This window comes from Eschrichtius robustus, chromosome 3 (genome assembly GCF_028021215.1).
Source record: "Eschrichtius robustus isolate mEscRob2 chromosome 3, mEscRob2.pri, whole genome shotgun sequence".
Lineage (NCBI taxonomy): Eukaryota > Metazoa > Chordata > Mammalia > Artiodactyla > Eschrichtiidae > Eschrichtius > Eschrichtius robustus.
The window spans coordinates 48,390,674-48,405,580 of record NC_090826.1 but is presented as its reverse complement, the minus strand read 5'-3'; the positions used below and the strand labels follow the sequence as shown (position 1 = coordinate 48,405,580).

Sequence of the window (14,907 nt, the reverse complement as noted above, 5' to 3'; positions counted from 1 at the left end):
GGAGACAAAAGTTAAATCTGATACCAATCGTATACTATACTTCACTTCCCAACAAGGTCAGGGCAGCCATCTATTTCTCCCTAAATATAATAAAGTCCTACCAAAGTTATACAATAAGAACAACACGTATTTGGTTAATTAGCCTCATACAGTTATCATTTTTATAATGCCTATTTGTGAAACATTTTCGCACTTAGCATCTCATCTGAACCCTCCTGACCCTAAGTGATAGGTAGGCAGAGCCCTCCCAGTTTATATACATATGAGGAAACAGAATCAAAGAGAGTCAATAAAAATGTCAGCTCAAAAAAAAAAAATGTCATCTCACTTATAGAGAGAGAACATAGTATGTGCCAGCACTGTTCAAAGTGCTTTAAATATTTCAATTTATCTAATATTCACCACAGTCCTGTGAGGTGGGTACTATTATTATCCCTGTTGTGTAGATGAAGAAATTTGGGCCCAGAGAGGTTAATAATTTGCCCTGGGTCCACAGCTGGTGAAAGATACAGAGAGAATTTGAACTCAGGTAGATGGGCTGTAAAGCTCTACAGCCTCTTACTGACTTGCTCAAAATCACGTAGCTAGAAAGAGGCAAACTGGAATTCAAAGCCTGGCCTGTCTGACTCCACACCCTGTATTTACTTAGTAACAATAGCTCACATGTCTGAGTGCCCAGCACGGGGCTGTTCTAAGCACTTTATTTGTATGCACTTATTTGATCCTCACCACTTTCCAAGTGAGGAAACTGAGGCATAGAAGTAAAGTGACTTGCCCAAGGTCCCAAAGCTGTGGCAGAGAAAGGATTTGAACCCAGGCAGTCCGGACCTGGAACCCAGTACTTATTGCCTCACTAACCGTCTGTCCTCTCAGCTGCTTACCCCAGAGTCTGTTATACATGAATAAAAACCAAGCTGCAGCATATTTTTCCATCATTCTCATTGGTTTCTGGAGTCACAGATAAGTCTTCTGTCCGTGCAAAGTCTAAGGCATTTCTGGTTACTGGTGGCTTTCTGTTTACTTTGCCCAACTGTTTGCTCTCTGGGGACAGAAGCTGACAGTAGCACTCCCTGTGCAGGCTCTTCATGGATCCAGGAGCCTCAGTCAGATCTCCTGTCGCATAGAGAAGATGAAGACATCCAGGGTGTGGGCTTGCAGGGAACCGGCAGAGCTGTTTCTTCTCTGTGCTGCCCTGGCATGTCTCAGTTTGCCGGGTTCCAGGTAAGTGACGGTTCCGAATGACTCCCTGATCAATAATATGACGGGGAATATAAAGCCACATCATAGTGACCCTCTCCTTGTCACATGCCTATTAAATAAGGAACATCTCCTGAAGCAATTTGCATGCGTCTGATAAAATAATATCAACAACTCTTCAGATTGTTGTGGAGCCCAGCGACCGACTTCAACAAAAGTTCTTGTAGGAAACTGACGTGTTTAAATGTATTTTGTCATGCTGAGAATACTTGTTTTGTATTCTGAACAAAGCCTTGGCATGATTCTTTATGCAAAAGGGTTGTTACGTATGGGGGAAAAAAGCCAATTCATAACAGTGATTTTAACATGAGAGTGACCTACCTACCTGCTCATCAGCCTAAACGCTTTGTTCTCAGGGTCTCGCACTCTCTCTCTCTCTCTCTCGCTCTCACTCTCGCTCTCCCTCTCTCTTTCTCACACATACACACACACATTCCAGATGTTCGCAGCAGTTAAATGCTAGCTAATTTATTTCATAATTTTTTTGGTATTTGTTAATAGGGTGCAAAACAGGCTAAAAAAAAAAATATCTGGGGGCTTCCCTGGTGGCGCAGTGGTTGAGAGTCTGCCTGCCGGTGCAGGGGACACGGGTTCGGGCCCTGGTCTGGGAGGATCCCACATGCCGCGGAGCAACTAAGCCCGTGAGCCACAACTGCTGAGCCTGCGCGTCTGGAGCCTGTGCTCCGCAACGGGAGAGACCGCGATAGTGAGAGGCCCGCGCACCGCGATGAAGAGTGGCCCCCACTCGCCGCAACTGGAGAAAGCCCTCGCACAGAAACGAAGACCCAACACAGCCAAAAATAAATAAATAAATTTATATATAAAAAAAAAAATCTGAGTGGAAAGCTCAAACTTAATCTGAGTGAAAGTTCAAACTTGGGCTCCACTGAAAGAAGCACCAGTGACATGGCAATTGGGGGCTCCTTCTGGTACAGGAGAAGCCGCTACCATCAGAGGGTAAAGCTGTCAGCTGTCCTAGGCTCCTTGTGAGCCATCCCGTGGGAGGAAGGACTGTTAATGCCATCCCTCTTACTCATCCCATAAGAGCTATGTGCGCACAGTCTCCCATGGGAGGAGAACCTGGTACCCATGGTACACCCACCCTGGTGTCAGCTCTGCTGAGGACTCAGCCCCCACTGGGCACCACCCCGAGACTAGGGTGATGAGTGTTTGCTACCCATTGGGCACTCAATGAATAATAGGTATTATGATTATCAAGACTCTCAACTTGGCCCTGAGAAGAACAAAGAAGCCAAGGCCTTCCTTGTGTGTCCTATGTGTCCATCAGGATCCAAGGAAATGTGTCTGGAATGGAGGGTTTAAAGGGATCATAGCCACCCTACATATGGACCCCTATGTGAGGCCCCTTGTCAGGCTCTGAGGCTACAGAAGTGAATAGCACACAAAGGGCTCATGTTCTCATGGAGAAAACCAACATGTGAGCACATATTATGTGTGCTGTTGCAATAAATAGCACAGGGGCAGGTGGGAAACAGGGGAGCGAGTGATTGGCCTTACCGGAGATGGAGTCTGGCAAGGCTTCTGGAAGAGAGGATGCTTGAGCTGAATCTTTACATAGGAATAGGTATTTGCCAAATGGCCAAGGAGGTGAAGGGTGCTCCAGGCAGAGGAAGCGGCATAGACAAGGGCATGGAGATGAGAGAGCCTGGCTTGTTCCTGAAGCCACACATCTGCTTCAGTAAGCCTCGAGCACAGGTCAAAGTGGGGAGCTGCCAGAGATGGGACCAAGGAAGAGTCAGCAGGAGTCAGATCTTGGGTGGAGCTGGGGAGGGGGGGTGGTGCCCATACAAGCTAAGGAGCTTGAACCTTATCCTCTAGGCAATGGGGAGCCATGGAAGGGTTTTAAGAAAGGATCAATCGACACAGTCAGATTTATATATTAGGAAGTTCACCCAGAGGTAGGAAGTGGAGAAGTGAGTGGGTGAGTATAGACAACAGGCTGGGAAACCTTGCTTAATCATCCAGCAATGTCATGAGATGGGGTGTTATCCTTACTCACTGTGTAGAAGAGCAAACGGGTCCTCAGAGAAGAGAAGAGATTCATTCACATCGCATGAGTCTCAAACCCTTACCTGAATCCAGGTTTAGTGCTCTGGCCTCTACCCACGATTCCATGGAGCAGTCTTGAACGTGGCATGTGTTTGAATTCCATACACGAAGTGGAGGAATAGCCTTCAGTTCTGCAACAGGAAATGCTGAGAACTCCTTTGTACCAGCTAAGAAAGGTTTCTGTTTTTAGTTACTCTTGTAATCAAGTCAAATGAAATACTCATTATGTCATCTTAAAACTTATGTTTGCTTATTGCCACTCTGTGCCAGGCACTTAGGTATATTAAGTCTAATTCTCAAAGCTATTTGAGATAAGTGCTATTGTTTATAGTTTACAGAGAGGGAAACTGAGATTTGGAGAGATAACTATCTCTAGGCTCCTCACTTAGTATATCAATATAACAGAATATGGATTCATATCTGTTTTTTTCTGGTTCCAGAGCCCCTGTATGTCCCTGTATCTTTCTGCCTCTTGCTAAGGCATTATCTCTTCTCCACCTGCACTGTGGATCTGACTTGCTGGACTCCCAGGCCATTTCTCTGTCTCTGGACCACACATTTGCTGCCTTGAGAGTTTGCTTTAAATTTCATGTCTACAATAGCAAATGACACAGAGAAGAGAAATTGAAAATCCACCACCCAGAAGCTGCCCCTTCCAGCAAAGAGGAAGGATGCTATTTGCAAAGGATGCAGCTGCCTAACAAATTGTGTGTGACAAGAAAGTTGTTGTGTCAGGGCATTTCTACAGAAAGCCAAAATATATTGATGCACCCCGTCTAGGTAAGCTTATGGCTCGCAATTTACTGCTGACCTAATCCTGCCGTACGCGATGGATCCATCTTTATTTTGATCAGAGACTCCTGTTAGAAAGAGAGTAGGAGACAGGGACCAAGTGAAATATGTCCTTCTGCGGGCAGCTGCATCCCATGCACCTCGAGGAATGGCAGGTACCTCCTTGCCAGTCCTTACGTAGAGGATACGTTCCAAGGACTTGTAGAAGGGTGTTTGCTGTAGCATTGTTTGCAATTGCAAAACATGAAAAAAATAAACATCCTTCAAAAAGGAAAAGAATAAGTTGAATGCAGTGTATGTCTTAAGATGGAACATGTAGATAAAAGAAAGGAACAAGACCTCTTTGTGAATCAACATGGATAGGCCAGAAATACAATGTTGATTGACAAAAGCAAGTTTTAGAATACTATGTCCAGTATGAGTGCAGCTCACAAAAGCAACGCTGTGTATTGTGTCTATATGTATGTATGTAAACATTTTAAAAGCTGGAAGGATATACTCCAAATTCATGACAGTAGTATCCTCTGAAGAAGAGAGGAAAGTGAACTGGGGCTGGTGTAAACCACAGATGTCAAATTTATAAGGTTATTTTTTATTTAAAAAAAAAAAGACTTGAAGGAAGTGTACCAAAGTGTTAACAATTGCCAATCCTGTGTTGTGAATACCTGAGTATTTATTATTTTGTTTTCTGTACTTCTCTGGGCATGTTTAATTTTTCAACATTAAAAATACACAGAGGATCTTGAATGACAGAAGTCAAGGCAGTTGGTTGGAACGTCCATCTGGTTCATCTCTGTAAATTCACAGTGTGAAGGCACGTGTTATAATAACCATACATAGAGGTCCTGACTGCCCCTGTCCTCTCTTGGGTCCATGCTAGTCCCAGGAATTAAAGATGCAATTTAATGCTAGCCTTGCTTTCAGATTTGCATTTGATAGTACTAATAAACCACACACATTTATCCAATGTAATTTACAAACATGCTGTTTATTCAGCTGATTACTTCATTGTACTGCCACCTCCATAATGAAAAGAGATCTGGTGGTTGTAACCGCTTTTTACCAAGTTCCTTCTGTAAGTGATCATCTTGCCCATTAACAGGCTTTCACGTCTCAGAGGGGAAAATAATTGTGATTCTTAATAGCGTGTGTGCACATTACTTATCTACTCAGTCTCCACTGTGGCCTGAATTGGGTGGAAAGTTGCTAAAAAGACAATGTAACTATTTCTTAGTGGCAACAGAAAGAGGATACCCTGCAGAGCTGTCAAATACCTACTCAGGAGAAGACAAATCACAGACAATATTGTTTTGTCAAAGCTGGGCAGATTAGTAGATGAGAGCACATTCTGAAGCCCCCCCCCACCCCCCCACCCCCCGCCAATGCTGGGCAGCATTCTACCTCAAGTAACCATTTTAAAGACTCCATCTGTGGTTCCCACTAGTCTTTGACCTTTCATTAAAGATCCAGCTTTACTAGGCAATTGATTTTTGCTGGTCTCTGGGGTGGTCATGGAGATAGATTTCACTGTAGTTAATATTATCCTCTTTTCAGGACTCTTGCCAAGTGAGAATGTATTGTTAGTGACCTTGTCTGGAGTGATACGTTAAAATTTTGAGACGGTGGAAACTATGTGATGCTCTGCCCAATGACTGAATCTTGGACACAGGGATGCAAGAGGCCTTGCATGGAGGTGGAGGGGACTGGCAGAGTGGATGCTGGCCTGGCTCCCCTACGGGCAGCGTAGAGAAATGGACCTAACAGAGACTTAGAGTTGAGCAGACCTCGGCTCAGACCCCAGCATGACCACATACCAGCTGCATGGCTCTCGGCCATTTCCCTCATCTCTCTGGAGGGCTGCTGCCTGCTAGCATTGCTGTCAGGATTAGATGAGATGGCATGGGTGAAACATCTCAGGCAGGATCTGACACGTCCTGGGCGCTCAACAAATCTTAATCCTCTTTCTCTTCTCTTGTCCCTTTTTACCTTGAAAAGAAACACAAATTACAAAGAATCTTGCAGTGTTATACATTCTTTCAGATGCAAGAAAAATAGAAACCATAATATACCCATCGTATTACACATGGGGAAACCAGAGGCCTAGGCAGATTAAATAACGTGCCCATTCATTCCCTCTTTTACTCGATGTCCCAAGGGTGCCAGGAACTCAACAAAAAGTGTTGCCTTACCTTCTAGACAGATTTCAGATCTCATATTGCTTGACTGCTCTGCAGACGTGACACCGTCCGCCTCTCCCATCCCCCCCTACTGGCCTCACCCCCTCCCCTACCCACCTCTACGTACTGTCCTCGCCCTGGCCTGGCAGACACCAGTCTCTCCTTGTCAGCTGGTTGTGCTTATGTTGCCAACGGCCTTGTCCTTGGCCGGCGTCTCTCAAGAACAGTCTTATCCTCTCCCAAAGCTTTTCATGATCAGATCTGTATCCCGAGTACAAATCCCTCTCCTGAGTTCCAAAACTATGTAGGAACTATTTATCAAATGACTCTACTACGTAGGTGTTCCACAGACACCTGGAACTCCGCTTGTCCCAACTCCATCATCCTCGACAAATTCCTTTGCTCCTGAGTTCCCCACGCACCCAGCCACTCAAACTAGAAACCAGCATCAACCTAAACCTGTGCCTCTCTCTGACCCACACCACCCCCATCCTATTACCCATCACTCTATCCATTCCACCTGAGAATCATCTAGTGAGTCTGTCTTCCCCATTCTCTCTCCCCTGGATGCTGCAATGGTGCAAGCTCACATCACTCGTTGGTACCACTGCTCGAGCCTCCTACCTGCTTTTCCTGCCTCAGGGCCCTTCCCACCTCCATCCAGCCTCCGTACTGCAGCCACAGTGATGTCCTAAAGCTCAGCTCTGACCGTGGCGCCTGCATGCCTAAAAAGCTTGCCTACCGGATAAAGTCCGGAAGAGCTAAGGCGTGAGGCATGTTTCTCTTTTCCTATCCTAAGCGAAACTGTGAGTTCCAGAAGGCAAAACCCGTGTCTTACAATTCTCTGTGTCCTCTTTAGCATAGTATCCTGCACATGGTTTGTTCTCAGAAAAAGTTTCATAGACTCACAATGTGAGAGGGCAACTTAAAGACCACCTGGTCCAAACTTCTCATTTTCCAGGGGATAAAACAGAGGCCCCCCAAGACGGGGAGGGTATTGCTGGAGGTCATACATCAGGCTGTGGTTGTAATCCCTGCATATCTAAAGCACTTTAGAGTTTATAAAGTGCTTTCACGTATACTTTCTTATTTAATCCTACAAATAGCCTAATGAGCTAGGTATGATTCTCTCATTATATAGGTGAGAAAAGGCAAGCTCACAGAGGTTGAAAAACCAGACCAAGATGATCCAGCTGACCAGAGTTCCGCACTCTTTTGACCCTAGCTGGCCATAAGGTCAGGCAGTAACTGGGGGTTCAATAAATACTTGTTGAATGAATTAACCTATACATGACTGATAATGGAATAGCCTTGCACAAATGAGCAAATATATATTTATTGCATGGACAGACAGGTGGTTGGATGTATATTTAATTCCCTTCTGATACTTGACTCTCTTCTCTATGATGACCTTTTAGGGGTGAAAGGCCACCCTCTCTTGAGTCAAATGCAGTCAACGAGAGCCTTGCCAAGACGAGACAGACGCGGAGTGTGGATGCCACCTCAGTGCCTATTGATTGCGAACTGTCCAGCTGGTCCTCCTGGACCATATGTGATCCCTGTCAGAAGAAAAGGGTAGGTACCCAGGCCTTTGGGAGACCTCTAGGCTTCCAGGAGCCCTAATCCTCAGCAAGATCGGCTGAGGCATTACTGACAGTGCCTGCATCATAGTAGGACCTGGGTAAATGTTGGCTGATTTAATTAATGGATTTTATTCCTCTGAGTTTCTAAGGAGCAATCAGATCCTTTCTTTGATCTTTCAGATTTTTGCCAAGCATATCTGTCCTTGCTCCCATTAGCAGCTTCTTAATTAGACTTCCTACCTCCAACCTTGCTCTTTCAATCCATCTTTCATGGTGCAACCAGGGGAGCTATTGAAAATGAAAGTCTGGCCAGCCTTTCCCCAGCTTGGACATCCAAAGTCTATGCATGGCCCTTAGGATCAAGTCCAGACTCATGGTATTCAAGGCCCCCCCATGCCTTAGACCGGGCCTACGTCTCTGTAGAACATCCCCCATGCCAGCACACAGAACACGTGTATTTTTCTGACCATTTCACACTGTCTGTTCCTTTATTCATGCTGCTTTCTTAGGCTGGAGTGACCTTTCCACCTCCTTCACCAGCTAACACCTACTCATGATTTGAAACTGCTTAGCGGCCGCCTCTTTTGAGAAGCTTTCCCTGACTTCTCAGCCCCCCTTGCCCTTAGATAGATACCCTTTTATGAAGTACAATAGCTCCTTATTCCTCCTCTATCCTAACACTTATCACTTACTTTTCTTTTATTATTGGTCTTTCCATTAAATGGTGAGCGCTTAAAAACTTATTCAATACTGTATCTTCAGTGTATAGGCCAATGTCTGGCATGTAAGTGGTGCTCCGTAAACATGTGTTGTTTGATCTCATCATATTTCTTGACATCTCTATAAGGAAGGGAGGATAATTGTTACACTTTCTGTTAGGCAGATAGATAAATAGAGACCCAGAGCAGGTAAGTGATTTCTTGGGTTCACCCAGTAGCAAAAACAGACCTTGAACTCAGGCCACTGGCCTCCTTGTCTAGCATTCTACAAGTCAAAACACACAGCCTCTGCAGTATTTGTTCTTCGATCTTCCTTGTCACAGGAGGGCTGACCCAGGAGCCAGCTCTAAGAGCAGGATATGTGTCAGAGAAAAGAGAACGGTTCTCATTTCCCCGGCTCCTTGGGAAACTGAACCAGCCGTGGGCTAGGACTCTAAAGAGGCTGTGGAAGTAGGCCCAGGACAGTTGCACGCTTAATTGGATCAATGTGGAGAGCCAGGCAGGCTCATTCAGTTCCCAAAGTAGGCATTACTGCTGATGTGATCAACATTGATCCAGTTATCTGGATAATTGCTTCATCTGCATCATAAACCAGGAAGACCCAGCATGAGCCGTCCATCCATCCACTCACTCAGCCAGACAGAGCTCTGCGCTCAGACTTTGCTACACATGGTCCCTCAGTGGACATCACTGCTGTCTGCCGGGTCAGTGGCTGGGAGTTCATCAAAACCTTTCGACTGGAATTGGGAGATGTCTTTCCTCTGTCATCTCCACACTCCTCAAACCCATTTTGTCTCTGGTGCCTGGGGCTAGTCTTCTAGCATCTTCTTTGCAGACCTTATCGCTGTCCTGCCAGCCTCTGCCTTCCAGGAAGAAAGACTCTGGGAAAGCAAAGGAGCATGGGTGGATGGTTGTCTATGTTTCTTTTCTAGATTTCTGGATACCATGCACGTAATAACTGTGGCTGGTTAACATGTCAGTCTGTAAAGGGGCTGCTATCCTGGTTTGCCCCCTTTGGTGGTACCAAAATCTTGACTGCAGCTAGCATTTGGACGCCACTCAAATCTGATCATTTCCTTCCTCTGCAGTGGTTTCTCATTTCCCCGTAATGAAGTACTAAATCCAGCCTTCCTGAGGCCCGGGAGGCCCTGCCTCACCTGCTCCTGGCTATGTCTCCCTCCATCTCGTACCACTCTCCCTCCTTCACTCTTCACTCCAGCTGTGATGGATTTCTTCTTGTTTTCCTGGAACAAGCTGCATACTCTCTAGTCTCTCAGCTTTGGCACAGCAGTTCCCTCCACCCAGATTGCCCTTCTCTCCCCTCCTCAGCCAGCTCTCCATGTTTGCCTGACATGTCTACTCATCCTCTGGGGCTCAGCTTAGATGTCGCTTCCCCGTCTCCTAAGGCTGCACTGCGGATTCCCCTCCGCGTTTACAGAGCACTCTGTACTGCCCCTGTCATGGCACCCGTCGCACTGTGTTGTCACTGCCTGGTGTTGACCATCATCACCACCACCACCATCTGCAGCCTCCTCGAGGGCAGCCCAGAGGGCATGATTATGATCAAAAACAGACAAGCATAAATAGCACCTACCTTTTTCAACATTGGGTGGCTCAATCAAAATTTTGGAAATCCAATCAGTATTTCTGGAATAAACAATCTAGAGATAGAGAAATATTGACTGCTAAAAATTATTAATAATTAAAAAGAAAAATAAGCATAAGCAATTGAGTGCCTACTGTGTACCAGACAACATGAGGTTTCATATATATCTCATAATTGAAACTCCATAACTGTACATGTAGGTAATTCATTATCCCCATTTTATAGATTAGTAAATTGAGATCACAATGCTTCAGTAACTTACCTGATATCACATAACTAGAAAGTATCAGAGTCAGTGGCTCCAAAGTGCATGCTTTTGCGTTATAAGCTACTTAGTAAATGAGAATACTTGAATCAACCCATTGGATTAATCAAGCTGAAAGACTGAACTGGCTGCATCAATGCACTTACTACCTTTGACTCCAAAGCCCACGCTTTCCTCACATTTAGCAAATCTTTACTGATCACTGTGGATGCAGAAATTGAAGATAAGGTCCCTGCCCTCAGAGGGCTCCAAGTCTATTTGAAATAGACAACCAGCCAATGGCAATATAGATCCTTAAGTGTACCCCTTAGCTCCCCAGGTCTCCAAGGCTCTGCCCTTGGTTCACCTTGCTCCTCTCTGCTACAGTACAGACATGCCTACTTGCTCCAGCCCTCTCAGTTCCATGGGGAGCCGTGCAGCTTCTCTGACAAGGAAGTTGAAGACTGTGTTTCCAACAGACCGTGCAGAAGTCAAGTGCGATGTGAAGGCTTTGTGTGTGCGCAGACAGGTATAAAGGGACACAGGAGTGGGAGGGGAAAGCTATCAAGTGAGCCAATGGCACATGATGATGGGAGGGCTGGCCATTGCCTAGTGCTCAAGGTCAGGGTCATGTGTCAGGTCAGGAGGCCTCCTTGTCCTCCTTGACCTCTTTTTCCACGTATTATTTCATAAAAACAACCCTACCATGTAGGTAGGTGTTAATATTACCCCCATTTTACAAATTGAGAAATTGAGACTTGGAGAAGTTACTCACCCAAGAGCATATAGCAGGTAAGTGGAGGAGGTACAATTAGGAATTGGGGAATTCAAATTACATTCACTGACATCAAGGACACCAAAATTATGTGTGCTAGAATCAGAAATCCCGAGTTAAATATTACTTTGACTTTGTAATTTAGAGAAGCCACTTAACCTTATCACATGTTGGTTCTCCAAACAGAAAATAAGAAGTGATGTTAATACCTTACAAGTTTGCTATAAGCGTCAAGTGACACAATGGATGTGAAAGCTCTTTGCAGACCGTGAGTTCTGCTGGCTTTCTCAGAGGTTTGAGGCTAAATACGATGTAGCAAAGCCACCTGCAGCAGTTAAATAGGGTGGGTAGCATCATTTATCTCTGAAAGCTCTTTGGTGAGATAGTCCCTGCATTTCTGTATCACCAAGTACGACATAACCCTTAACCCATGAGATAGTCAGTAAAACATTTTTGATTAAAGGAAGCAAGGGGGAAAAAAAAAAGACAGATGAAGGGGCAGACAGAGGGAAGGAAGGAAGGAAGGAGCACACAAATGAATAATCATCAGCGGCAGAGCTAAGTAAACACTTGTCTTTTCAGTTCATTCCTCTAGCTCATTCAGGCAAACATATGCCTGTTTCTCCAAGGCTCCAGCAAAAATAAGAGTATTTTGACCCAAATTATCTAGATGGGAGTTGCAACTCTCTACATTCTCTGTAACCATGTAGACTGTGCTTAGGGATCTTTTCAGGAAGAATTAGTGATTCTTAGAGCAATTTCTAGGGCTTATTGCAAATGCGAAACTCCATCCAATAAATCTGAAAGACTTTTTACAGGGTGTCCATGGACTCATTATGACCAGTGTTCCATGATTCTGACCAAAGCCATAATGGTTATTTGGGCGGGCTTTAGTTTAAATGCCTTGTAAGGAACATATGAAAACCAGATTGTTACTCTTCTGCCTTTAATACCCCAAAACATTGGTTAAAAATGACCAGACACATCTGAGGAAAAAAGGTTACCTGTCTTATGGGCTTTATCCCCCAAGAATATACAAATAAGAAAGGAAGTCAAGTCAATGGGGAAAAGAGTTTCAAGGAGGCAAATAATTTTAAACATACAGTCCAAATAATTTTATCATCTAAAAGTAGTCCGAATGGCTCTGGTGTTGAAGGCAGTGTGGTTTAGTGGGGAGAGTTTGTGATAAGAAAGCTATAGGTTCCAATCCTCCTGTCAGTACTTACCAGCAATGTGCATTTGGACCATCAAAACACTAATAATAGTAATAACAACAAATATCCAGCACTTACCATGAGCCAGTACTGTTTCATTCATTTAAATCCCCAGCAACCCTAGGGGGTAGGTATGATGGCGTCTCTATTTTACAGATGAGTAAATTGAGGTGGGGGGGGGTGGTCAGGTAACATTTGGAAGGTCCCACGATTAGTATTATTACAGGACCCACAGAACCCACCACCTCTCACCAGTGCCAAGCAGAGGAGTCCAGCCTTCCTTCCTGTCTGGCCACTCGACCCCTGCCTAGCAGATCTGCCCTGAAGTACTTTCAGAAATGTAACACTGGCTTCTTTGTGGGGGATAAACTGTGAATTCCATTACCCACCCACCCCGATACATGAGGACTAATGCAAACAGAGCAGTAAAGGCGCAGCAAAGTGTCCGGCCCACAGTGGGTCTCAAACCTTGTGAGTCCCCCTCTTACCGGCCTCGGACCGTGGGTAACCCCCTTTTCTCCATCCCAGGGAGGTGTGTGAACCGCAGACTTCTTTGCAACGGGGATAATGACTGTGGAGACCAGTCAGATGAGGGGAACTGCAGAAGGATTTATAAAAAATGTCAGCAGGAAATGGACCAGTACTGGGCCATTGGCAGCCTGGCCAGTGGGTAAGTTACCGCCTTCTGTCGTGGAGCTGGAAGGGCACACAGTTAAGTGTGATTCTGGAGAAGAGACAGTGAGGGACCTGTACACAGAGTGGCTCCTTTTTCCCTTTCTGAAAAAGGCAGGGGTGTAAGCGGATGCTTGCGGCTGCTCCCTGAGGACAGACCCAGGGCCTCCGGGAGCACCTCCCACGGAGAGATGGACCTACGCGGCTGCGGGGAGGGAGCGCCGAGGGCAGAGCTGTGTGTTGGGGCCACGGAGGCTCCACGCGAGGGCTGGGGGAAGGGTTATTTGACACGTGCTCTGTGACTGTGTTAGGTACTTTCTAAGCATTACCTTTGAATCCCCTTGACAGCTGCGAGGGAGGTTTATCTGTTTCCCTATCCTGAAGCCCCAGCAGAGGGGCTGGCCCAGAGGAGAAGCTGCTAAGTAATTAGCCAGTGAAGGAGGGAGTGCCTTTCCAGCATGGCTCTGCAGCCGCTCTGTGTGCAGCCAGTCTGGAGGCCTCTGAGTTGGTTAAATCCTCTGGGGAGGTGAGGGGTCGGAAGGGACCAGACTGGCCTGGCGCTCACCCTCCTTTCCTGCTGCGCTCTGCAGCCTCTCCGCCTCCAGGGGAAGAGGAGGGCCTCCCTTCAGACGCCTCACAGATCAGCGTGTGTGACGCAGTGTGGGGAGCAGAGCGGCCCTGGATGGGGTTCTCCCTCTTCCTAAATGAACGTCAGACCTCCGTCCTGAAAGGTTGTCATTAGAGATACAGACGCCTCATGTGGGGAAAACCTCCTCCCAGGACCACCTTAGAAACTAGTGATTATGAGCCCCATCTCCTCGATAAGGAAACTGAGGCCTGGAAAGTTAAGAGAGTTCTCAGAAGTCACACGGCAAAGAGGGTGACAGAGCGGACATTCAGAGCCAGTAGCAGAGGCTGACTGGACCCTGCAGGAGGGGCAGAAATACGGCTCACAGGCCACGGGACCCTGGCTGAGGCACTTGTCTGTGCGGTGCCTTAGTTTTGTCATTTGTAGATAGAAGTTAGTAATACCCTTCTTTCCAATCTGTGAGGGATGCATAAGCTAATGCCATGGTAATAAACTAATACACGAGAGGCAGCTGGTATGGGTGTGGCGGGAAGAAAGCAGACTCTGCTCTTGACTTAAGACACTCAGACTTTGAGTCCTGGCCCTGCCAGCTGCCGGGCAGTTCGGTTGCCCTCTCTGTGCCTCACTTTCCCCATCTGTTAAATGGGTATAATAATAATACCCATGGATTCAATAAGCCAATATGTGTAATTATTACAGTATTAAAAAAAAATAAATGAATATACATTATTATGCTACATGAAACTCTGTCACAGGAAAGAGAGCCTGAGACAATTCCGGTAGAGCAGAACAGGCCAACAGGCAGAAGCTAAAAGGAGACAGAGCTCCTTTGAACAAAAAAATGGCTGTCAGTAGTAGTCAAAGCAGACTTCCAAGAATGGTCTAGCGTGGTAGGCATCCAGGGCTTCAGGGACATTGAGTAAGGTGATGCCCTGAGCCATCTGTGACTGTGTCTGTTTCCAGTTAGACCCTCAGTAAATGGGAATTAATTTAGTGTCTTGTGCTGGGGGTCATACAGAAATTAAGAAGAAAACCACCATCCCCAAGGAGCACAGAATCTAGGGGAGACAACAGACACATAAATAATAACAAGCCTTTATCACAGACCAAGTAGTGTTCTAAGCACTTAACAAATATGGACACGTGGAATCCTCACAACCACTCCAAGAGATAAGATTTTCTTTGTTCCCATTTTACGAAGGAGGAGAC

General features: G+C 45.9%; 1 protein-coding gene across 1 annotated transcript in view; it reads left to right on the top strand.

The window, feature by feature from the left end:
- Positions 1-993: 993 nt before the first annotated feature.
- The window catches only part of C8B (complement C8 beta chain), a 40,423-nt gene continuing 26,509 nt past the window's right edge, over positions 994-14,907 (top strand). Inside the window, exons 1-4 of the mRNA XM_068539976.1 lie at positions 994-1,221; positions 7,715-7,871; positions 10,836-10,977; positions 12,966-13,107. Of these exons, the coding sequence (XP_068396077.1) occupies positions 1,130-1,221; positions 7,715-7,871; positions 10,836-10,977; positions 12,966-13,107 (533 nt within the window). The 5' untranslated portion in view covers positions 994-1,129. The remainder of the gene's footprint in view (positions 1,222-7,714; positions 7,872-10,835; positions 10,978-12,965; positions 13,108-14,907) is intronic.